Here is a 26,474-nt window from a genome sequence, read left to right on the forward strand (position 1 = left end):
CTAACATCAAGAGCAATATAGTAGTCAACCAGCCATAGATGAAGGCTACAATGACTCCTGTGAGTAGTCCAAAGATGATTAGGGTCAGTGCACCAAGACGTGTTCCCGTAGCCTAGTAAATAGAATGTAAAACGACAACATATGGATATACATCCAAACAACATGATTATATACATACACAACAAACATGATTTGTTTTTGGCACTAATTATACTTACTCCTTGTACTTGACTGGCATCAAGTGACAACCTGGTTGTGAGGGCTCCGGTTGAGTTGCGCTCCTGATCAAACCATCCAATATCCTATTATAAGAACATTGTATATGGACGGTATTGAAAATTCCAAGAATCAATGAGCTGATTGAGGTTGCTGAATTTGGCATTATGCAATCATGCAAAACATCAAACTGAAGTGAAGAGACATTCGAAAACTAGAATATTAATATTTCACTGAAAAACCACAAGATTGTCAAGCTTACATTAATAAAATGCTTTGGAATGGATCACATACAACGTTCATACACAAATGATATCCTGCAATTACTATCTGTATTTGCAATAAGGTACTGTATTTCAATTATCACAATACCAAAATTACCATTTGGTATGTATTAATGCTTTAATCATATTGAAATGTTGTCCAACTCTAATTGTAAAAGTACAGAAATTTTGTGGTCAATGAGGGATCATGCATTAATAAAAGTAGTGAAATGAGGGAGGTCGCCTACACCAGAAGATATACCAGTGGACAGTTATCCCTATACCCATGACTGGATTAGGGATTTAATGTTCACTAGTACATCTTCAGGTGTAGGTGACCTCCTTGGGGAAATAGTATGAATTAAAGCACAGTAGTTGTGATGCCTTGATTCTGAGGTGGAGTTATCAAGTGATGGTATGTATATTTATTTTACAATTGAATAGCACAGACTGTCGGGTGCAATCAACTCTTTAAAAATAGTGCAGTTTACGTAACAAGTGTACCACCCCAAAAACACCTTCGCTGTAAAAAAGGCTCGCCCAAGAAACTACAAGTACCTGGAACCCAATGTAAAAAAACAAAAAGAAAACAGCTCAGCTGAAGTGAAAAGTAACTGGTAACTTAAAGAGCTGATATCTGAAGCAGCCAAGAATACAATTACTAAAGTTTAATCCATGCAAGAACACCTTGGCTATAAAACTGACTATTATACTGACTATTAAAAAAGGCGGCCAAATTACCAGCTAATTAGAGTTAAAAGAAATTACTTTACGATGCAGCAAGAGTGAATATAGAACACAGCCGAATTATAAAGGTTCAGTGTTAAATTTTTGAATTAGTTGTATATGACCATTCATTCTTGGCTGCTTCAGATATCAGCCATTTCAGTTGCCAGTTACTTTCATGTACACACCTGTTTTATAGCCAAGGTGTTCTTGCATGGATTAAACTTTAGTAATTGTATTCTTGGCCGCTTCAGATATCAGCTCTTTAAGTTACCAGTTACTTTTCACTTCAGCTGAGCTGTTTTCTTTTTGTTTTTTTACATTGGGTTCCAGGTACTTGTAGTTTCTTGGGCGCGCCTTTTTTACAGCGAAAGTGTTTTTGGGGTGGATGTCACTCATTTTTGTCAGTGATAGACTCTACATTTGGTTTAAAAGGTAATTTTTGGAAATGAGCAATTAACATTAATGCAGAATATTATCTTGGAGAGTCAGTAAAATCCATACATAATAATGATTGTTTCATAACACCGTAAATTCGGAAGTATGAATTTACAGTGTAGTATGACTGTTCTATTAGAGTAAATCTATCTTTACTGCCTGCATGTGACGAATATATCTCATATCTGTGCATGTTAAATGCTTCAGACACCTAATTAAACTTGCAAGTGACTACTAATTAGTTTACAGTTGCTACACAGCTATAAATACATTTGTAATTGTTATCACCATAATCATTTATCACGTTATAACCATTTTTTATTATTTTGGTCACAACTTCAGGATTAGAGCAGCAGAGAAAGGAATAGAGGACTCAACCATCAAGACTTGTATATGGGAGATGGAACAGTATTGCGATGGACAATGCCGGTACTAACCCCTCAAGGGTGTTGCAGTACAGTATAGATGCAAGACCAGAGCCTCGATCGTCACCTTTTGACTGTGGTCACAACTTCAGGATTGGAGCAGCAGAGAAAGGAATGGAGGACTCAATCATCAAGACTCGGGGAGATGGAATAGTATTGCCAAGGATAATGCCAGCACTAACCCCTCAAGGTTGCCACAGTGCAGTATCGATACAACCACTCCAACCAGTGCATAAGACCAGAGCCTCGATCATCACCTTTTGACTGAAATTTTTATACTTGATGAAGCAATTAAAACAAAAAAGTTGTAGTACTTATACTTTCCTGAGGGAGCATGCCCCCAGAGTCCCAGACTCCCTTGCCTGTTCAGCAGAATAATAGGATTGAGCCTTACTACCACTTTCACCTTTATTCTTGGCCCGGATGTACATATCGGCAACATAATACAGTAGCTGTAGATAATGCCCCTAGGCAGAGCTATAAGGGTGGGAATTTTTCCCTACTATCACACTATCACAGTAGTTCTTCTCGCAGTTCTTTGCCTGGCCATCATCAACTGCTGTCAAAACATTAGTGTCGTCCCCCAGACCCTTCCTCAAGCATGCTTATCACACAAAAATAACTTAGTTTAGCAGTGCACAAACAATTATTGACAGCATATGTACACTTACCGCATTGTTGAACCATGTATACCACCAGAATCCACCAGATTGACAACTAACACGTGATCTATTTAGGGGAAATCTCGTGGAAAGTCCCTAATTACCTTAAGTGGACACTCGTGATACGTGGTTTTAAATTGAATGGTTTAAGAATGTAACTAGATGGTGAGGCGTACTTTAATCGGCTCGACTTTAATGAGAAACTCGAGCCCCTCGTGAGAAACTACATGGCTTGAGCAACGCTTAAAGAAGTAAGAGTCAAGAATACTGATCGAGGTACTCTATGATATATGCCGGTCTTGAATGCTAAGGCCAATGAAATTTGATTAGCAGTTTCGCGTCATCGCCCGCATGCTTTTGATACACCCGCATGGAATTTCATTATTGGTATTTCAGATTGAAATACTCTAATAGAGCAGTCACTTTTACTCTAATGGAGCAATGAGCTATACTCTAATGAAAAAATCACTTGTTATACGGATTAGTAACGTATTTTAGCTATTTAATGCAGGAGTAATCAATGTAGACTCACTTTTTTTGGCAGAAATCTTCATGTTTGGGATGTGTGTTGTGCTTTTTGGAAAATAATGAATAATGAATAATAATCGCCCGCCCGCATCAAATTTTCAAAAATCTGAGCAAGAAACTGGTAATCAAGTTTCATTGGCCTAACAAAACGAGGAGTGAAGTTTGTGTAACGTGTCACATCGCCACACACTGATTCACCGTGTTTGTGCGATATGGTTTATGGACCTGTCCACCAGATGCTGAAAGGAAATTCATTCCAACTTGTGAAGTTATTGGTATACTCATTGTTGGGGTCCATGGGGACATCGATGATCATTTACCAGTCAGCTGTAAGTAATGTTACAACAGAAGGAAAGGAACCATTTCCATACCCCTATGGCATACTGATTTTCCTGGTCAGTTTATGTACACTCAACCACAGATCGAAATGTAGAACTTTGGTTGCAGGTGGAAAATAAACACCTTTTTACTCAGTTACAAGAGATTCACCCAGCTGGAATAAAATGTTGAAGTGAATGTCATTAGTACTAACTTGTTCATCAGGTATTGGACAATTCCAAGTGTCCAGATTATGCAGTTGTCCTCATGTTCAAGTTTAAACGTTTAGGCAAGTTCCACAACGTCCTATAATCTATTACTATATCAGTGTGGAATAATGCTTATATAGTATTTTTCATATTCCAGGCTTTAGGTGTATTGTATTTATCACCTGCTTGTTGGTTTTTGCAGGCCATCTGGTCATACTGGTTTATCCACTAGCAGTTGAATGTGATCATGGTACATATGTAAATTGATACCATGCAAGAACAAAGATACAGGTGTCATGAATTTCAGGTCAGTTAACGTTCAGAGGAATTGTATTATTGCAATTGTTCTTTTTGTAGTTATCAATTATCAGTGACCAGTTTGTGATACCGTACTTTTGTTTGACCAATGACCTAATGTTCTGGTTTACATGCTTACCCAACAGTTATGTTACTCACTTAACCTGCATATGGGATATATATATATTTTTAGTTCATTTTGATTATCCATCCTTTATTGGTACAGCCTGGCATATTGATTTTTTGCACATTCTCTTTGTTTCGTCAGATATCGAAACAGGTGTCTTTGGTGTTGCGACCCATGTTCCAGGTCAGTTTGCATGTGTGTTTAATTTAAGGTTGACTTCAGTGCCTGCTTATTCTTTTACAGGTCTCGGTATCGAGTGTCATGAATTTCAGGTCAGTTGACGTACAGAAGAATTGTATTATTGCAATTGTTGTTTTTGTAGTTATCAATTATCAGTGACCAGTTTGTGATAGCGTACTTTTGTTTGACCAATGACCTAATGTTCTAGTTTACATGCTTACCCAACAGTTATGTTACTCACTTAACCTGCATATGGGATATATATATTTTTAGTTCATTTTGATTATCCATCCTTTATTGGTACAGCCTGGCATATTGATTTTTGCACATTCTCTTTTTAATTCAGTGCCTGCTGGATTGTTTCGTCAGATATCGAAACAGGTGTCTTTGGTGTTGCGACCGATGTTCCAGGTCAGTTTGCATGTGTGTTTAATTTAAGGTTGACTTCAGTGCCTGCTTATTCTTTTACAGGTCTCGGTATCGAGTGTCATGAATTTCAGGTCAGTTGACGTACAGAAGAATTGTATTATTGCAATTGTTGTTTTTGTAGTTATCAATTATCACTGTATACTAGTGATGTGAATTTGCAGGTCAGTCTACTCAGATGTATCGGGTATAGCGTTGATGGGTTCAAACAAATATCCAGTGTAGACTGTAGTGGCATCAAGGGTGTTAATTTCTAGGTCAGTTTACATGTTGTGATGTTAGTGATTTTTTCCTAGTACCCAGATGTTAAGTGTATTGTATTTAATGCCTACCTGTTATGTTTTTAAATTATGGTATATCAGTGTAGACAGTACAACAGTAAGCCTTCTGTGTTGTAGTAACTATTTGTTTCATAATTATGCTGTTGTCCTGGAATGGCACAATTTTTGGGCAACCAGTGTGAAGTCCAGTGGTACGAACATTGTATTATGACCAAGTTGTGATAGCGTACTTTTGTTTGACTAATGTCCTAATGTTCAGGTTTGACATGCTTACCCAACAGTTATGTTATTCATTCACTTAGCCTGGGATATAATTTTTGTTCATTTTGATTATCCATGCTATTATTGATACAGCCCGGCATATTGATTTTTTGTACATTCTCTTTTAATTCAGTGCCTGCTGGATTGTGTCATCAGATATCGAAACAAGTGTTTTTGGTGTTGCGACCAATGTTCCAGGTCAGTTGCATTAGTGTTTAATTTAAGGTTAACTTCAGTGCCTGCTTATTCTTTTACAGGTCTCAGTATCGTCATGCTGACGTACAAGAAATCATCACTATTGTTGGAACTATTTTCAGTCAAGTCTTGATGTGATGTTGATTAACGTTGTTACACATTGTTGTATGTTTACCATATGGCAAGAAATTTTCATGGCCATCATGAAATTTGAATATTGTGTAAGTTGTGTGGAACAACCCCAACTCATACATGGTCACTGGCAAACCACGAACCATATTCGAGCCACAACACCACCAACCACATTCGAGCAATCCATTACAAAATTTTGTTGCACCATTTGTGTGTGCATAATACTTAATGAAAGCCACAACACAAGCTACATGGTAAACACTACATAGAGGTGGTAACCCCTAAAGGCTTGTTACCTTTTGTATTCACCTTATCGGCCTTTGTGGTTAATCTATTAAAAATTACATGTAAATAGAGAATTGAAGAGTATGCTTAAAGCACCTTCGCTAGTGATTTTGTTCTTCACACCATAAGACAACTGGCGATTTATAAACACTCGCATGGGGTGTGGCACTAAATGGAATTTAAAAGATTTCTGCTTAAAACGCCATCCCTAGGGAACTTACGGTTCAGTACGTTGTCACAACTTGTTTATCAGGCATTAGAGTTTGTGTCCACGTCGTGCCTTTAAAAGTTATTGTAGGGATTAGAGGTTTGATTGAAGAAAATACGCATATAGGTAAAGATAATGTCAGTGCTAGATGGACTATACAAACACGACTATGTTGACTGGTATAACGTGACAGTAGTTGTAACATAAGGTAGACAAATAAAGTGAAATACGCCTATTTTTTATTTTGCGATGGTTACTTTTTTATTTTAGTGAGGTTGCAAGAAAACTATGATGATGATGACGACTCCTAAAGATTTTTTTATCACGTAACGCAATACAAATCTATTGAGAGATGTTGCGTAATCTAGGACTAATATTGCGAAACCGGCCCTACACGTAAATAACTCACAGTAGTGGCCGCGCGTCTTTTAATTGGGCGTGCGCTTTGTAGTTTCTTGGCCGCGCGACTCACTACCGTGAGTCTTGATATAGCTTTGGTACCGGTGTTTTCACTTAAATGTGGTCTGGCACAATGGTAAACGCTAATGGATACATTTACCTGTCTCATGATGGCTTTAAATGATACACTCCTCAGTCGTGCTGTCAGGGCTTCACCAGACAAAGCAAAACAAAAAGTACGTAAAAAACCAGAAATTGCTGCCACCAAAGCAATAACAACAAACATTAGTGTCCACAATCGGCTCTCCTCTTCAGCAGTACGTGGGTCAGTAAACACCTATACATAATGTGAAACATAAAGACTATTCTTTAACCACCAAAATTTTTGCTACAAAACACTTGCAGGTGTGTATCTGTGGTTTACATACATATTTTCCTGTGTGCATATATGTAACATACGTACATACAGAGAAATTTATAAACATTGATACACTGTACATATACACATCACATTACACCTCAAAGAGCTGTCCCATAAATACAGCAATCATAGGATAAGTAGATCCATCGGCTGCCGATACTATTATACCAATCAATATCAGGTACCACTCTGGAGCACCAGTCTTGAGGACACGCCATAGTGAAGGATCAGGGAGGGCTTGATCATGTTCATCACCAAGCTATATATAGGGGGTGACAATTAAAGCATCAGCAAACCATCTTCATGTCAACAAAACACTACTCTGGTATTTCAGAAAAAGCTAAGTAGAAACATCTCCTGTTTCACTAATGACAGAAAAAAAAAACCATCATCATATGTACAACGCAATTGTTGACAATGGTTAATGCCACAGTATATAAAATGTAGGGCTAAAATAAACTCGGGTACTCGTTACTCAGACAGTAAAATTGATACTTGAGTGCTCGTTAACATCACGTGACCCTGCTCAAGTGATGTGCTTGTCATTGAGAAGTGACACTGTGAAGGCTATGGAGATTGAATTTGAGCACTTATATGCATGAGTACAGTGTGTGTATCATCAATGATATTGTAAACTGGTATGTATACAAGTAGCTAGCATTTGTGAGTACTCAATCGCTATCACTAGACATGCAGTACTTGAACAGTACAAATCCATGATTGTTTCAGCCCTAGTATTATGCAATAGTCAGACCAAGAGCACTTTGTTTAGCTACAGTACCTACAGTAGCTATACTAGCTCTACACTTATATCACAATTACCTCTTCATTTTCAGCTTCTCTGGCTTGAATGGATTGTTGCTGTGAGAACGACTTTTTAAAGGTAATTACTGTTGATGCTCTAGCAGTCTGTACAGTAGCTTGTGCTTCGAATTTGGACACTACTCCTGTGAAAAGCAGATATGATGATCATGTGTGGATGTAGTATGTGTGTTAGTGGTGTACATGACTGTTCATGTATACTGCATGTAGTTCAAGAGTGTAGTGTACTGTATGTGTGTTTGAGTGTAATACCACACACACGCACGCACGTACACACACACACATGCACTCACCAGATATAATTACATCTTCAGTGAACACTTCACCTTCTCCACCATAAGACTACACACATTACAACACAATAACAACATGTAGTATATATGAGTGACTAGCTCCTTACCTGAGCTTGTACAAGATCAAAGTACACTCCCTTCTTCATCAATAGGGTTTGATTTGCCATTAACAATTGCTGCAATAACATCAGCTCCTTGTATGGTAGACAATCTGTGGGCTATGATTATTGTGGTACGACCATGGCTAGCCTACATGACAAGTCAAGCAGGTTTGTTGTAACCACAGTAATCACATACTTCAGCAAGTTATGCTTATTGGTGCCTGCAAACTTGTGAGAATGTTGGGTTGAGGTAGTATTACATATAAAGGTCTATTGGTGTAGCGGACAGTGTTAAGACTATGGAACTATTGTGGATTGCAAGGTGTCAGATTAGAGGCTTCACTGAGGGAATCAACAGGTAGTAGTTACCTGTTGATTATCTTAATTGTTACCATACCTTGTGTGTTATACACCAGGAATTTTCATAGAAAATTAGCTCACTTGACTATCAAATATGGTCCAAAATTAACCTGTGTACTCCCAACTGTTAATATTGTCAGATGCCACTTGTGATGGACTCAAGACATTTTTCACCATCACACATGGAACAAAGTGGTGTATAGAACCTTCCTGGACTTATTATTTCTGAACTTGACTAAAAGTACAACTGTACTTTAGCTATTGTTACAAACTGATTATGATCATGATAAGCAAAACGTAAGAATGTATACTACCTCAAATCACTGTTAATTGTTAATAGAATAGAATCAACTGACATGCCAGCTCAGCCTTCAGACTCCCTCCTTGTGCTTCATGTCTGGACAATTGGAGTATGGTCAGGGATCTATGCAATTTGATCAGGATTGTCTTGATGTTTTTATAAGCTCTGAGTACAACTCAAGGAAGTGACCACAAACATACCATTGCCAACCCTCCGGTGTACTGTAACCACACTACAGCAGCAGCAAGGTATGTGACATACTACTAGTGTAATAGACTTTTAATCTTCCACATGTTCAGTCAGTTTAGGCAACTGTTCAGCCAGTTCTGGCTTGCCACGACATTGTGGCAGGAGAACAGAAATTTCTTAATATACTACAGCGAACCTGAAATGACTAATCCCATGGCAATTCACCAATGCCTTTTACATTCATAATTTTGTGCAAGTTACAGCAAATATGGTTTGTGCTCAAAAGTTCAGCTATACTTCATATAGCTACAACTATATTATACAATACTCAATATACACACATGTGTGTGCATACAAAGAGTTAGTTCATTCACATCCAGGCAGTCCTTCGTGGCTGTGGAGCAACAACCGTTGTGTTGCACTTGTTCCTGCACAACAATCCCTTCAGCATTTTCATCATTGGCTCATGAACTTGCTTGAAGTAAAGCCCATACACAAATGGATTGATAAGGAGCACCAGAAAACCAATGTTTGTCCCAATGAGGTATGTAAAAATCCCTTCAGAGGCTCCAAGTATCTTGACTGAAACAGATATCAGTGGGAAGAAGAGGCCAATTCCTAGGCTGCCCAGTACAACTACCATTAATGTGATCATTGGCTTCCAATTTCTCTTGATGGTAGCTTGCTTTTTCTTCAGCACTTTAACCTGACTGGTAGTAGCACCCGATAACCTGGTCTCCTCCTGTATCTGCTTGTGGACCTGATAAGCTTTGATGGCTAAGTAAGTGTTGAGGACGACAGCAATAACTGATGACACAAAGATGGGTAGCGCATGACTCAATAAATTTCTGATAAAGCTCTTTCCCTCAGAATTGCAGGTGCCAAATTGAGCTACTTTGGTGAAGCCATCAGTGACAAATAGCACATGAGCTGATGTTGCTATAGCAAAAAGCCACGTGATGATGATTATCCCACCAATAACATGTGATGTCATGATCTTTTTGTGCTTGAAAGGGAATTTGATAGCTATCACCTTGTCGACCGAGATGACCACGTACATGAAATAAATCACATTGGCTGGGAGCAGCAGGAACTTGAATATACTGCAGCTAATAAAATCTCCCAAACCAGTGACAAAGCCAATCATCATGAGACTAGACTGCAAGCAAGTGAGAACGGCAGATATCACACTGGTTATCATCAAGCTAGCCACAAAGATGTTATGGGGTTTATGCAAACTTCTTGTAGTCTTGATGGTGCAAAAAACCCAACATGCCATAAGCGATATGATTGTCGTAGCAGTCCATTTGAATCCCAAAGACAAGTAGGTGAGGTATACTGGAAGTGGAGGATCTTGGGAACCAGATGTAGTTGTTCCTGAAGTGATTTCTTCTAAGCCAGAACCAGACCATTCACTTAAGCCACTGCTTTCCTCCATTGTAAACAAGACAACCAACTCAAGCTACTGTGACAGACTCAGTGAGCAACTAACTACTATCCCAAAGTTGTGATTATGGCAGTTGAAGCCTTCATAACTTCATGATAATTTGCACTATTGTTTTGCTGGATTGTGCTTTTAATAGAAAGTGCTACTTATGGGTATGCAGTAGAATATTATACACTGTATACTTACACTGTGCATCCTCCAATTATTTGGTCTATAGCACGTAAGAACAACAACTTGCACAAACCCACATGTATACAAGGTATTTTAAATGTAAAACTGTATAACTGTTTGTCTAGTATGGTCACCTACAGGCCAAACTTTCTTGGTGTTAACAGGCAGGTGGCTACTCTAGATAGGTGCATTAGGCATTTAGGGTATAATTTTTTTACTTGAAGAATTGAAATAGGTGGTCTTTCTATACAGGTGGTTGATAAAACAGGTTCAACTGTATATGTAACCTACATGAATTGTATTATAGCTATATGCCTCTTAGACGCAGTTTTATATCAAGGAAACTAACACTTCATCTTTACAGAACTACAAAGTGTTTCACTATTTTGGAGTGTATCACTGTAAGTGTCATGTAGGAACTACTGGACCAACTGTGATGGTGGCCCACCAAGAAAGACAGTACAGTAAACTTCCATTTCACTACTGCCTTTGTCATTGTAACAGAATAGCTATTTGAGTTAGTCTATATTTGTACAGAAAATCAGCTAAATATGTTTACATACCTGATCTAGAGCAGCTTGTACTAAGGATTCACTCTCAGCATCAAGTGCTGATGTTGCCTCATCCAGTATTAATATCTTTGGGTCTCTTACTATGGCACGAGCAATGGCTATACGTTGTTTCTGTCCTCCTGATAGTTGAGTACCCATCTCTCCTACTAAAGTGTTATATCCATCAGGAAGTTGACTGATGAATGAGTGAGCATTTGCAGCTTCAGCTGCTGTAATCATTTCTTCTTCTGTAACATCATCTCTACCATAACGAATGTTCTCTGCTATTGTAGTAGCAAACAGCACTGGCTCCTGACTGACCACTCCAATGTTGGAACGTAACCAACGTAAGTTCAGTTCCTTAACATCATATCCACCAACAGTTACCTAGACAATTCACACCAGCTTACAAGGTAATGTCAAAGCTAGGTAAAGAAGAAAAATTAATTAGACAGCCAAAACAGGATTAACAGACAAAGTAACTAAAGGCATGGATAGATGACATTACTACATTAAGTAGCCACAAACTTTTCCTTGGTCGGGATCGTAGAATCGCTGCAACAACTGAGTGATGGTACTCTTCCCACAACCACTTGGTCCAACTAGTGCTACAGTTTGTCCAGGACTGACACTCAAATTGAGATCTTTCAACACCTGTGGACAATCAAGTACAGTGGAATCACCCAAACTGATACCACCAGTAAGCTTTGCTCACTTGAACATCCGATCTGGCTGGGTAGGTACAGTGTATGTTTTCAAACTCAATGTCACTGTTAAATTTCTCTGGCTTGAGACCTTCTGATGACTGTGAATCTATCAATGGCTCCTACACAAACACAGAAAAGCATTACGAGTACACATTATGTATATTGCAACACAATTCTCGCATATCCCTATAGTGAAGGGATAGTGTTTAATAAAAGGCCAGGGCAAAATATTTAGACAAAAAATAACATTTCTTTTGGCAAAAACTGAACCCCAGCTGGCAGCACGGCCTCAAGACCTCTGGTCCAGTTATGTAACCACCAAGCTAAAGCAGCCAACTATCTGCCTCCTTTGTTTTCTATCATATAAATTAAATGCAAATCAAAAAAAGATGTTTACATTTAGGAGGAGTTAGAAACTACACCCAATGAAAAAGAAACCAAGACTAAACCATATCCTAATCCTAATACTAGCTGAGGTTTGCCTGTAAAGCATAATGATATTATAGCTGTCACTGCTACTGTACATTCAACTAACTTAAGTTGTTCCAGCAACCAATGTCGATAGTTACTGTTGACCCTTATGGTTGGCATTAATGGCCACTACGGTAATAAACACATGCTGTTTAAGTACTGGTTGCATGCAGAAGAAATCCTGGTGCAGTTCCTCAGGCTCTTTCACTAGAGAGACTGCAAGTTGTCTGTAGATCAAATCACCACTGGATCTGGGAATTTTTTTTCTATATTGACTGAGGTTTTAGTGACAAGTTTCTGATTTCTTGCTACGCACATAGGCTTTCACAAAGTAGCCTTCTTGCAAGTCTCTATAGTCTGTACAGCTAGAGCTGAAAACAGCTAAACGGAAAGTGGATTTTTCTCAAGAGAAAGAGCAGGTGTGCACGGTTTGGCTCCAATACTATTTCCAGAAGGGTCACAACAGGCCATGCACTTATACAGCTTTCCCACAGATAATATATGATGAAAACTTTGTAAATATCGTACGAGATGTTTGAACGAAAAAAATTGAAGTATTTTTTACTGGGTCAAGCAGTACTATGAATGAGCCCAAATTTCACAAACCCTAGTAATAATTCCATCCATTTTTTTTTAGGGTTCAACTCAACGTGTACCTATTATAGTCATGATGACAATGATTACTACAAAAATACAACTACGAGTTAACTGTCCCATAGGGACGTGACTAAAAGGCGGAACGGACCCCGAAACGGACTCGCGAACAGACTGGAATACACAGCCTAAAACGTGGATTTGCAACAGTACAACAGTCTAAAAACCTTTAGTACACAACAAAGCTATTACACAAACCTACACAAACCTCTAAATGCGTATGGAAAGCAACTACAAAGTATGCTCGAGCCAATAATAAGCCCTGCGCTTAAAACTAGTGTTTAGTGCGGTGCTCTTGTATAAGATTTATGACTCACGGTTTCCATGCCTTTGTGACAGTATACTGACAGTTCAGCTCGAACAAATACGCCTTGTACTTTACGTGACGAGTCTACAGTGAATCATTTCCAATAAAAGCACAGTCGTGTTCCTTACGCATGCGCACAACTGGGTATCACCTCGTGTTGTATACTTACACCATGTAGTGTTGTGCTGACATGGAAGTACTCATAGTCGACCCTGTACGTGTGATTGTGATATCAGATGAAGAAGTAAGCGAGAGGGAAGAACACGAGAGTGATGAAGAAACCGTGACCATGGGTGTTAAAAGCGATACAGAGGGTGAACCAAACAAGCAAAGCGAAGCGGAAAACGATGATGTTGTGCGCGAAGAGGAATCAGACATTAATTGTGATGAGACAAAGATGGTGAGTGTTATTTAAGGTGGCGCTGAACCTATTAAGGGCAGCCATATAAAGTTAATTGGACCGCATGTTTGTGGTCATGCGCGAACAAAAGCGGAAACCATAGGCCATAGCAAAGAGTCTCAGGGGACTAGCAAAATGAGCTCTATTAAACTATGCTACCAGGCTACTGTTGATTCAACACACTTTATTCATGCTTTAACTACATAACTCTGGTTAATTCACTGGCAAACAGCACCAGCTGCCATCGCATGACTACTGCTATATGGAGCATGCCTAACAGTCTTCCTTCTTGCTCAATAACTTCAAATTTATGGACCACAGACCATCAAAATTTGGTACAGGCATTGGGGAAGTGAAAAAGTATGCTTCATTCTTGATGGCGTTGTAAGTACCTCCATACAGCTGATAAGAAGACTGATTAGACTGCCCAAGGAAAAGGTTCAAATGCCTAAGTGCTTGAAACGGCTACTGTAAAGTTATGCTTTACCACAACGTAAACAATTTCACGTAACTCACGTTTGCTTCATGGTAGTTGGCAATTTATATATTTCCCTAGAGCAGTATTGATTGGTATCTTGAGAGCTAGCTATTGCCTAGACATTTTTTGATTTGTTCACTTGCTGTAAAGCAAATATCCGAAAAGAATATATGTGTGTGGAATACACCATGACAGTATTTTAATTACACAAAAAGACTATTGTACACACATAAACATAATGAATTGTCTGAAGTAAGCAACTTCCGAGGAATCCCAAATGTTTGGTGTAGGTAGGCCTTGAACAATTAAGATAGCAAACAATGCTATTTACGTTAGCAAAAAGGAGAAACCATACAGTACATAGCTGAATAATAATCATGTGCTGTAACCATGAGTATTGTTTTTAGCTGCTGTTTAATATGGCTTGCGTAGCTATCAATTACCTCAAACAATTGGTTTTTAGGGAGACAACACACCAATAACTTTTGAAGGAAATTCAGCAATCCCTATACTGTATCATCATCCTGTAAGCCTTACGGTTGCTCAGTCAGTAAAGATGATACTTCAAGCAAATGATGAGGAGGTATGCACACAGCAACCAATTGGCTGCTCAACCAGCAATACCTTCCTTGTTGATTTATCCCAACTTGACGAGCGTGATGACATAAGATCTGATGATTTAGGAGTCTGGATAAATAGAGGAGTTAAATCTTCATTCTGTAATATTCAATTTCAAGGTGATGCGGTTAAGAAAGTTGAAGTTCTTGATTTTAAACCACCAGTGAAGCAACACTCTTTTTATCGGTTGAAACGTACCTATTGGGTGCACTCCGAGGACAACAGAGTAGGCCGTCGCTTATTCGAGCTTGAGGGTATGTAAGAATACATTCTGTTATGCATAATATGTGTGTATGTGTAAAAATGTGATTGCGTGTACTGTTGTGAACAGCACTACAGTTCACCTATTATCTGGAAATGACTAAACAAGGCAAAACATATATGGTCACTCCCTTTTGGCTGAAAGAATGCATGTGATATCCTAACAACCATGTGATAACAGTAGGATCCTAAATATGGTAACTTTGATGTATCCCAAACTATACTACGTATGTGTATATGCATAGACCATATATATTACAAGTGTAAGAAAATAATCAATTAAGAATTTTCAGCATGAAGGTACGTTTCATCTGGACACATATTGTCCAGTACTAGCATTTTTCATTCTACGTATACCAAGATTAACTCTTTGTTCTGATGATATATTTTAGTCAGTTAAAAGGTATTAACTATACCAACAGTAAAAAAATCTTACCACTTTAGCGGGTCTGTGCTCTGTGCTACTAAATTTACTATTTTGTTGTGATTAACCATTAAAAGGCACATTTGTATAGTTGATACTAAAAATGTCTATTTACATGTGCATCACTTATGGCATACTTTTATTTTGTGTATAGATTTTAAAGCGAAATTACATCCAATTTGTATTTTACAATACTCTTACCCCAAAGACCCTGATATGAAAGGTCTACCACACAAAAATTCAAAGAAAGGATCTGCTTCTTTCAACCGTTCTAAGAAAAGTTTGTTGACTAGGATTAAAGACCAAGTCATTGATGGTACAACTGGACCGACGAAGGTATACAATAAAGTCGTCATGGAGTGTGGTGGCATTTTGAATGCCAGCAGCTGTGGATCATTGCCGAGAAACAGGAAGCAAGTTGCTAATGCGAAAAGTAATCTGAAGATTGAACCAACTGTAAAAGATCCGTTGTTTTCTGTTATGGAAGAATGCAAGCAACAGCAATCACGAGCTGATCCATTTTTACGAATGGTTCAAGCAGCACCAGATGCCATGTGTTTGCTAGCCAACAGCCGACAACTTAATGACATGGCTAGATTTTGTACTGATCCTAATCAATGTTGTGTGCTTGGAATCGATCCCACCTTTAATTTAGGTGAATTTAGTGTAACAGTCATTACATATAAACACCTCCAGCTGATAGACCGACACACCAAAAAGTCTCCTGTTTTAGTGGGACCAATGCTGATTCACCAAAAGAAAACCATGGAATTCTTTCATTTCCTTGCTTCTGGCATTGTTGGTCTTTCTCCACAGCTGAATTCTTTAGTAGCATACGGTACGGATGGAGAAAAGGCAATAAGCGATGCATTTCACATACAGTTTCCACAAGCACAGCACTTGTTGTGCTTTATACATGTGCAAAATCGCATTTCTGCCAAGTTAAGAGATTTGGGAATTTCAGGAGATTATGCGAATGCCTTCATCACTGATGTGTTTGGTCAGCAGCAGGGAACACACAAGTTTTGTGGGCTTGTGGACTGTGATTCTCCTCAACAATTTGACAAAGAGCTTTCACAACTTCAAGAGGTGTGGGATAGTAGAGAGATGTGTATACAAAGCTCAACAGATGCCAAGTTTTATTCGTGGTTTGTGACATACCAGGCATCTAACTTTAAGGAGAAGATGTTGAAGCCATTACGTTCTGCTGTTGGGTTGGGGGTTATCCCTGTCGAGTACACTAATAATCCTAATGAATCAGCAAATGCTCGGATCAAGGCAAAAGTAGATTAAAAGAAATCAGGGCTACATGTATTTTGCCAGGAAATGAAAGAACTAGTGGATAGCCAAACCCATGATATTGAAAGTGCATTCACCATGGATATTGGCCCATTTGCTGTGTCCAATGCCTACAGTAGATACAAACAAAATCCTAGAAGCTGGGTGAAGGAAACCAAGTCATACAGACAAAGATGTATTAATCAAATTCATAAGATTCAATTGTTTCCTGTGAAAGCACCAACTACATCTATGTTAACCACATCTTCATCAGAAAATTCTTCGGGTGCTGCACAGTTAATCAGTAACAGTGACAAGGAATCAGTTTCACAATGTAACGATAACCAAGTTTTATCAGATGATCAAAAGGAGAATTTTGTTCCGCTATCAGTGTCATGGAAGGAAGCAGGGCTCTCAGAAGAGGTATTTGGAAGTATGTGGAAGAAGGCTGCTCACTTGGCTGTTGATGAAGGATCTATTACACCTGCACCAGGTTTACCAAACTCCAAGATGGTTGCTAGCTTCAGCTGTCCTGAAAAACCTCATGTTGTTGCTGTACTAGATAGTGGAAAGATCACATGTGACTGTTTAAACTACAAATCGAAGTCACTTTGTTCACATACGTTAGCAGTGGCTGAAAAATCTGGTGAGCTTGTACGTTTGCTTCAGTGGTATAATCGCACAAACCAGAGTGCTAATTTGTGGTCACTTGCACGATCACTTGATGCTCCGAAGCGACCAGGAGCAAAACCAGGTACAAACACTAGGAAACGATCTCGTGTTTCAAACCCTCCACTTAAAACTTGTTCCAGCATTAGGGAAACTCAATCTAATGATACGTTAAGAAGCAGTTCTCAGACACTATCTCCTGAGCCAACTCATATCCAGTTTAATGAACAGTTTCAGCCTTCGCCTAGAGCACCTTGGTTTGTGTCTTCTGGATCAACAGAATCCCATTACACAGGACCATCTCATTTGTCATATTCTATGGGCTCATCAGAATCACATTATGCTGGACCTCAATGTAGTTACTCATTTGGATCTGGACCTCAATGTAGTTACTCATTTGGATCACCTCAGTACTTGCCTTTTCAGCCATATCATTTTCAACCATATCAGCCACGCACGCCAATTCAGCCGTTCCACCAGCCCGCTTGGCAATCTGCTCCTATGCCTAGCCCTGTAAACTCTTATAATTTTCAAACAGTGTACGAACCACCAAAGGATACAAACAATCCATTTTCTTTGAAGTTTATTACAAATAGAATTTCTAGATGCCAAGGATGTAAAGGATCACTTCGCATGTCTGACAACTCACTGCCAACTGCTCCTGATGATTTGATTGTTTGTCGCATGGAGTGTCGTCCATTTGTGGCTTCAGATGGAGCAGTTAAAGTACCAGCCAAACCCAGTGCCTCGCATTATCACTTGAAGATAGAATGTCTTACTGCTGCTGCTGCAAATTTTGATCCTAACAGTATTGTGTTTCCATCAGACGTCAAGGAAAACCTTACAGCACAGCATTATGCTGTGCTTTCTAAATTTGGCTTACACTAACCATTGTATCTGGCTTTTGATATACTGACTGACTGACCTTCGTATATGGCTTAGAACATTTTGTGTTTAAAAATTGATTTATTTGGTGATTTTTGTGTAAATGTACCATCTGTTTTGCTGTTTTCTTCACTATTTTGTGTTAATATTGTAAGTTTTGTAGCCTGTGTGATTGTTTGGTAGCTACTTTTTTTTCAATGTGTAGTTCATAAAATGTATGAAGTCTGTGTCAGTCTGTAATAGCTCTGTTTTTGTTTAGTATTGTACAGCTATGCTTTTTTTGTTCAGTTTTTTGTATCTTGTGTAACTAATGCTGGGCAATAGTTTTATAATAGTATTAATCTCAGATTAGTGAAATGCACTACTATATAGTGGTTAATGTTGTAATGCTTCGCAATAATGTTTTAAGTTGGCTACCACGGTCGCTCCAAGAGGTTTCATGCGCATGCGTAAGGAACACGACTGTGCTTTTATTGGAAATGATTCACTGTAGACTCGTCACGTAAAGTACAAGGCATATTTGTTCGGGCTGAACTGTCAGTATACTGTCACAAAGGCATGGAAACCGTGAGTCATAAATCTTATACAAGAGCACCGCACTAAACACTAGTTTTAAGCGCAGGGCTTATTATTGGCTCGAGCATACTTTGTAGTTGCTTTCCATACGCATTTAGAGGTTTGTGTAGGTTTGTGTAATAGCTTTGTTGTGTACTAAAGGTTTTTAGACTGTTGTACTGTTGCAAATCCACGTTTTAGGCTGTGTATTCCAGTCTGTTCGCGAGTCCGTTTCGGGGTCCGTTCCGCCTTTTAGTCACGTCCGTTTCATAGCTCTATTTTGTCATAATGTACTTTTAACACTTTTGCCAGTAAATTATAATGATATCTGATCCACTACAACCTATTGTACTATATGGTTTATCACTCAAGCTAGGGTACACACTGTTTCTACCGTACATCAAGAAAAAACTAAGTATTGCAATAACTGAATATAATATAATTTTACATGCACAAGTTATTCTGTAATATTTGCATGACATTAGCTTACCTTGTCAATGGTGTCATATAAGTATCCAGCGGCACTCAAAGCAACTGAGAAATCCTGCAAATTAGGGGCTGCTTGTCCTAGTGTCCAGGCTCCTGTTAGGAGTGCTAGAAACACCTACACATGATTAAAACATAAATGACTGAATTTACAAAAAAAAGTACTTTTTTTACAACAAATTGTTATAATTTTCATGGATTGATGAATTTTAGTTTTATTTTCATGGGTCACTCATGTTATCTGTAATTATAATATATACTGCTAGTCTTGATAATCATTAATTTTCAAGAATGAAAAATTTGTAGACAGTTGAGTAACCACGAAAATTATGTTACTCGAAAATTTGTATATACACATAACGGTATTTATTAAAAAGAGAGCAAAATACATCCAAACAGTACTACATATTATAGTGTATACTACTCAGGGACTAAGTAATCATCTACAAACAAAAAGCTGAAACATTGTTTGTCTGATTGTCTACTTTTTTGTTGACTTCTTCAGGTCTGCTATCAAAGTAGCTTTTGTACATAATGGAATGCTCATCATCCAGGACTAAATCACTTTATAAACAAAGCTCCTAACAGTTGTCTTCATAATCTACAGCATGATAATTGCAACGGGGGTGTAAAGCAAGACTCTGCAGAATTCTTTTTGTTAACTGCAAGCATAAACACCTATACCATTCAATTGACCCATAGATAGGTGCCAGTTGATAGCTCCCCACATCATTTTACAAAACGGCTGCTTTTAATTGAGCAGCAGAGATACATAATCTTACAGTCAGCACATCTCCAGTAGTGGCATCATGGTACTGAATGAGGTAAGCACCAAACCTGTTTAAATATGGATCATATTTCTTGTACAGATAAATAATATGTGTTATTGAAACTCACCAAAATCCTATAGCATAGGTGAAAAAGATGAAGAATGAAGACACAGCTACTCCCAGTCCAGTTGAAACACCTTTCTTTACTCCAACTTTCTTGGCATCTTTCAAGAAAGTATTGTACCTATGGGTAATAAATAAATTGTGAAAATTTGATTAACAAACTGTGACCATGCATACATACACACAAGTATGTGTGTACATATACGTAGTGTATATGTACACCTCAGTGACATACCGATCAATCTCTTTCTGTTGTCCACCAAATGATATCACAGTTCGCATAGAAGAGAATACCTCTTCAGCCACAGCTCCAGCACTGGCATACTCCTTTAGTCCCTCACTACTGAACTTGGCCAACATCTATATAGCACATAAACTGAACATAAAGCTCTCTCAAACAGTACTGCACAAACTGTTAAGGGCATGCATCTTGTATCACTGCACTGATGTGTATATTTAGTAGTAGGATATTTTAGACACAGTACTTGATTGTATAATTGCATGCAATTTTATGACTAACCATTTCTAATAATAGCACATGGCAGCTCTAATTGATCCATTTGTAATCACCTGATCCTTCTAGTTTCAAGTCTCCTGATAACTGGCCTCATTTGAAATGCCACTTTGAGAGTTTAGCTTGGCCACAGGCCTTCACATGCCTCTCAGGACACTTTTACAACAATACAGATAAATACGCCTTGGGAAGACACTGAGTCCTTGTGTCTTCACTTCAAGCACTGAGTTCATGTGCTTGAAGCATTCATCTCAAGAAGACCGGGGGGGGGAGGGGGGAATACAATATAATTATCACTTAAAGCACCGCCTATGCTTGTGTGTACAAAAAAATACAGCAATCAGGGGTGTCTCGAGGCTAATACAACTCTCAACTTTGCCTCATGCTGTATTAGCCTCTTGACATGTCCCCCCCCTCTCCCATCAGTGACAGATCTAGATGGGTTTCTGTGGTTTCGACAAAAAACCCTTTTTAACTTTAGTTCACTAACTTGATTATTATTGACAATTTGTCATAGCAAACAATTATAGCTAGGCAGTAGATACTGAATCGAAAGTTGGAATAAGCCGTACTGGATATTGAACCGACAGTAAAACTTAGACAAAAAAGGGTAAAAAAAACTACAAAACTCAGCCAGGGCTCAAACCCTGGACTACTGGAGCTTTAGGCAAACGTACTAACCACTGTGCTACCTCTGCTAGCTACACACCTCCCTTACTTTTCTGTTACTCAAGTAGTAGTCTTGGTGTATATAGGAAGAAGAACGTAACCTATTATAAAGGTGAAGAAACCAAAGCTAAACCCAACCCTAACGTTAATACTACTTTTTCGTGGCCCCTAAAGTCGAATGCTTGGGGCAACTACTAGACAAGTCCCCTAATGTCGAATGCTCGGGGCAACTACTAGACATGAAAATAAAAACCTTTCGGTTTAGTAACCACTTCATTATAGCTATACCACTGTATTTCAGTAGCATGCATGTAATTACACTTAACTAACACCATTTATAGCTATTAAACCCTCAGCAACACTTTACTTTTCACCTCCCACTGCATTAAAGATGATCAAGATACTCTAATAGAGCAGTCAGGTAGTTACTCTAATAGAGCAATCAAAGCTACAGTTAGTCATAACTTTTGTTCTATAGTTAGCAATAATATTTTAAAACATTGGATTTATTGTAATTGTTAACTAAAAATAGCCTTAAAAAATCTCAAAAAAAAATTGAGATGTCCTCAGATTATTTTTCAGCTATATAATATATAGACACCAGAAACCCTCTTTTCAAAATCCTAGATCCGCCACTGCTCATGCCGTATTTTCTATACACACATGTGGCAGTGCTTTAACTAAAACTTACCATATAGTGTTTTTTTCTGAAGGATGAAAATTTCATGGTTTCGTGGATTGGCAGCTATAGTATGTTCACGTTGAGCTGAATCCTCAAAAACATTTAATAACTCATGGATGCAATTACACACAATCTTGAAATTTGGCTCATTTGTAGTACTGCTTGACCCGCTAAAAATATTTCAAAATCTTTTTGTTCAAATGTTTGACATAATATTTATGGCCAATCAAATTTTTCACAATACATTTCCTATGGGGAAGCCATATAAATGTAGTGCCCATTACAGCCCTTTCCCGAACTTGTAATAGAGTCAAATCGTACGTGTCTGTTGCTGACACCTTTGCCGTTACCAATAATCATCTTGTTGGCTGAAATGTTAACTCTGTTGAGAAAAAATCCACTTTTAATTTTTAGCTGTTTTTCAGGATTCAGCTCAACGTGAACATACTATACCCGTGAAAACATCCCCCTCAAAATTTGCAGCTCAAGGCACTGTTTAAGTATTGTAAATGCATAAAAGATCCTGAAGAAGCAAAAAAATCCCCCTCAAAATTTTGCGATCTACAAAAAAAACTATCCTCAAAACCCGTTATATGGGCATACTCAAATCTTGCACATGTGTAAGCATTCATCAGTAGGAAATGGTTTAAGAATACACTCGTAGGAATTCACATCCTTGTACCTTCAAGTATGTGTTTCAGTGGCGGATCCAGGATGGGACATTTGGGACAAATGCACCTCTCTTGTGGAGGAGCCATACTTCTTTTGATTGAATACTAAATCTTGTCGGGCCAAAATCAATAATACTTATAAAAAATATGCACATTACTAGCATCTATTGCAAAGTCACCTGAAACCAAGGCCAAAACAGCTGTCAAACTATCACCCAGCACTTTCGTACGTGCTAAGCACCTATTATTGTGTTGTAGGTTTAAAGACATTCATAGCCTTTTAAACAACTTTTAAGACCACACAACCATCTGTAAAGTGAGACACTACTAAGAGATGATTATTTGCTGCTTCAAAAATATAGCAACTAACTGAAGTGAATCTGCTCCACCCAACCACCTACACCTTAGCCTATTTGTGCCCCTCTCCTTGCCATCTCCTGGATCCACCCCCTGTGTTTCATGCAATGATTGTTTTATTAGAGTGTATAATTGCTTCACTGCAGTGGACTGTACTATTAGAGTGACTCAACAGTATCACTAACAAGAATCGATACAAAATCTGGTAATGATACTATCATAGTAGGTGGTAGAATGATATCAAACAACAGTCACATCATGGATGCATTTAAAATCAACATACCAGAAACAAATGTCAACTTATGACAATCATTGATCATGGTGTACAAACCAACTGACAGACGGACAGACAGTCCTCAATCATATGATATGGAAACACCATTAGGCCACATCAACCATTGCCACGTACACATTGTGCCAGACAGTGCTAAAGAACAGTACAGCATCAGAAAAAGTATCACATCAAAGAACAGCACTGCACCAGACAACAATTCAGTTGCACAACAGACCTCAACTTCATCCTACCTTGTTACTTATTCAATGACTACCATCCATGCAGCAACCAGATAGAGTCGATACCCTAACCAGTCAAGTCATGCATAGAAATGCAAACACATTTGTATCACTGCACTTATTTTTAAATTATCACGTTAGCCACGGCATATGACTATGATTGACACATTAATAACACAGTTTAAAGATCACAGATTTGACATTAGTACAAGCTACTTTACTGTGCTTGATAACACACTCCATTAATTGTTCACCCTCTGTACTCACCCAATTAAGAAATGCAACTGATGCCATCGTGAAAGGAGTTGTCCCCAACATCACCAGTGTTAGTCTCCAGTCATAAACAAATCCAGCAATAACACCACCAACGAATCCAGTCATCCATTGTATGAAAGTTGATAGCCTGTCTCCAATTCCATTGTGAACCTTGTTCATATCACTACGGAAAAAATTACATTCAATTTGTATGCATGTAATGATATAGTGTGATGTACAGAATTTAATGGAGACTTTCCAATAAATTCTATCAGTAGCAGGGATCCCAAAATGGCCCCTCCAAAAAAACTGTCATTAACAGTAATCATTAGAAATAATCTACACAGTGAAACACGCCTTCTTATAAGTGTGCCATTAGAACAAAGAAAAACTTTAACAGTATTGAATTTTTAAAACCAGATTTTTTTTATCTTACTGCCTGCCTGCCTGCTGACCAGAGTCAAAAAATCATAGGCTAAATGACGCATTGTACAGCCAACATTCTATGCCACAATAGCAAACTTATTTGTGGAAAACGTCTTTAAAAGAATATCTGTTCTCAGTGCCTTGTCTTTACCTTTCACCTTCAATTCTTGTTATCAGTTTCTTCACAATGTCAAGAACAGGAGCACTTACCTTGAAGACATGTATATAAATGCCACAAAATTGTCTGAAGTGTTGCTATTGAAAGAGATATAGCAGTAGATGGCAGCACTTAAAACAATTGGTTCATTACAGTTATTAGAGCATAGTGACCATACAGCTTAACAATATAGCTGCTCTTATAACGATGGTTTACATGGCAAACACACACTTCTTTAATGATCTATCATACAGTACACCTCTACCAGATCAGAGGTCAAGATCAGCAGAGAGATCAAGATACTCTAATAAAGCAGTCACCGTAATACAACAGCCATGTAAATATTCCAACAGAACAGTCACACGTGCATATCATCGCTATGCTATAATAACAGACATAAACAAACTAGTGATAACTTAAATGAAGCAAGTGATAAAAAGTAGTGAAACAGGATAATATGAATGATGGTACGTGGGAAAATCTTTTACATTGGCATCAAACAAATTGTAATAACATAGCAAAGTAGGAATTTTCCCATATAACTACCCTTACTATTTTTATTACTTGGATCCCTACTTCAGTTGTACATGAATTTTAAACTATACTAGTATATTTCAGAGTAGTCAACAAGACTCACTCGTTTAATCGGGAGTTAATGTTTCCAACACTGTTCACATCAAACCATCCAATCTCCTGCCTCAAAATGGAATGGAAGAATCTCTTACGGATAACCAAAAGCTGTCGCTCACAGGCATGTTGAAACAACGTCACATGCATCCATCCAGTTCCAAAGGTCCAACTGTCCTCGCTCCCCGTTTCTTCAAATCATCTTCACCCTCTGACTCGTTATCAACTCTGCTAGGCGTACTAAAACAGAACAATGTCGACATGTAGCTAACGACTTTCACTATAAAGCGCGGTTACTAACGGTGGTGAATCTCGTACGAGTTCTCGGTCCATGAAGAGTCCAGCTTTGACGGTGACGCAACGCGTTTGTTACTATATTTACTTGTTTACGCCTTTACTTTTCCGGTAAACCAGTTAACGTCCATGGGCTGGAAAAGCTAGCCTGGAATTCGGCCTGGAAAGTCCTTTTTTTTTTACAAAATACGAATATCTCCGCGCACGTGATTATTATTATATTATAACAGGACTATTTGTTTTGCCTTTGTGTAGTGACCCGGGAGGTTATTAAATAATAATTTATTTCAGCTGCAGTTGACTGTTTTATTAGAGTATTAATGACTGCTCTATTAGAGTATCTCGATCTTGGCAGGTGCAGGGCTAAAGTCAGGCCATTAATTTTAGCTTGCATGCATTAAAAATAATGTGAGTGTACATCTATTACTGCTTACAAAATATTTTGAGTCTACAGCCATCCTTTTAAAGATCAATGAGTTTGCCAAACATTTGTCATGCCATTCACTTTTTGATAAAAGTACCAAATGTGACCCAAACCATTCTTTTTGGCACATTGGTCAATTTTGATAAAATGAGGCACTGGGTGTTTATCCATCTGGTGTCAAAATTTCAGCTTGATATAGCTAGTAATAGTAAAGGCTTTACAGTGCAACACAATAGGGTACAATTACAATATTAATTATTAGTTACTTAAGTTACACTGATGGTCTACTAGCAACCTGTGCTAGCAGCCAAGTACAAAACAAAGTGTACATTAGTTAACTATTTGTATTAAAATTAGGCGTAGTAGCAATATTACAACAATTATAGCAAGGGCAGCGGAAGTGATATGTACATGAATTGTTAGGGTTAAAGTGTTAAGCAAAATGGTTCCAGAGGTGATCGAAAATCAGTGACTTGATTGTGTTGAGGTGTAGATCAATGTTGATTGGGGGGAGAGCATTCCAATATCTAGGGAGTCGATTAAAATAAAAATTACGAGTTTTATTGT

General features: G+C 38.2%; 3 protein-coding genes and 1 long non-coding RNA gene across 4 annotated transcripts; 2 read left to right on the forward strand and 2 right to left on the reverse strand.

Moving 5' to 3' along the window:
* Positions 1-217: 217 nt before the first annotated feature.
* LOC136238381 (uncharacterized) lies at positions 218-7,350 on the reverse strand. The gene is made up of 3 exons (XR_010692952.1): positions 7,095-7,350; positions 6,737-6,913; positions 218-302 (listed from the first exon to the last, which is right to left on the reverse strand). It is a non-coding gene; the product is annotated as an uncharacterized lncRNA (long non-coding RNA).
* A 454-nt stretch (positions 7,351-7,804) lies between these two features.
* On the reverse strand, positions 7,805-25,653 carry LOC136239337 (ATP-dependent translocase ABCB1-like). Its single transcript, XM_066030069.1, has 13 exons — positions 25,491-25,653; positions 25,200-25,429; positions 23,992-24,163; positions 20,554-20,678; positions 20,323-20,439; positions 20,208-20,262; positions 19,430-19,543; positions 11,948-12,058; positions 11,761-11,886; positions 11,245-11,619; positions 8,245-8,361; positions 8,113-8,161; positions 7,805-7,944 (listed from the first exon to the last, which is right to left on the reverse strand). The coding sequence occupies exons 2-13, from the start codon at positions 25,337-25,339 to the stop codon at positions 7,805-7,807; spliced, it is 1,641 nt and encodes a 546-aa protein (XP_065886141.1). The 5' UTR covers positions 25,340-25,429; positions 25,491-25,653.
* On the forward strand, positions 13,555-16,845 carry LOC136239158 (uncharacterized). Its single transcript, XM_066029893.1, has 3 exons — positions 13,555-13,771; positions 14,713-15,121; positions 15,707-16,845. Exons 1-3 carry the CDS (start codon positions 13,562-13,564, stop codon positions 16,843-16,845), a joined length of 1,758 nt encoding a protein of 585 aa, XP_065885965.1. The 5' UTR covers positions 13,555-13,561.
* On the forward strand, positions 16,485-18,561 carry LOC136238373 (uncharacterized). The gene is made up of 2 exons (XM_066028816.1): positions 16,485-17,848; positions 17,879-18,561. The coding sequence occupies exons 1-2, from the start codon at positions 16,879-16,881 to the stop codon at positions 18,385-18,387; spliced, it is 1,479 nt and encodes a 492-aa protein (XP_065884888.1). The 5' UTR covers positions 16,485-16,878; the 3' UTR covers positions 18,388-18,561.
* Positions 25,654-26,474: the final 821 nt, after the last annotated feature.

The sequence above is a fragment of the Dysidea avara genome, chromosome 11, assembly GCF_963678975.1.
Source record: "Dysidea avara chromosome 11, odDysAvar1.4, whole genome shotgun sequence".
Taxonomy (NCBI): domain Eukaryota; kingdom Metazoa; phylum Porifera; class Demospongiae; order Dictyoceratida; family Dysideidae; genus Dysidea; species Dysidea avara.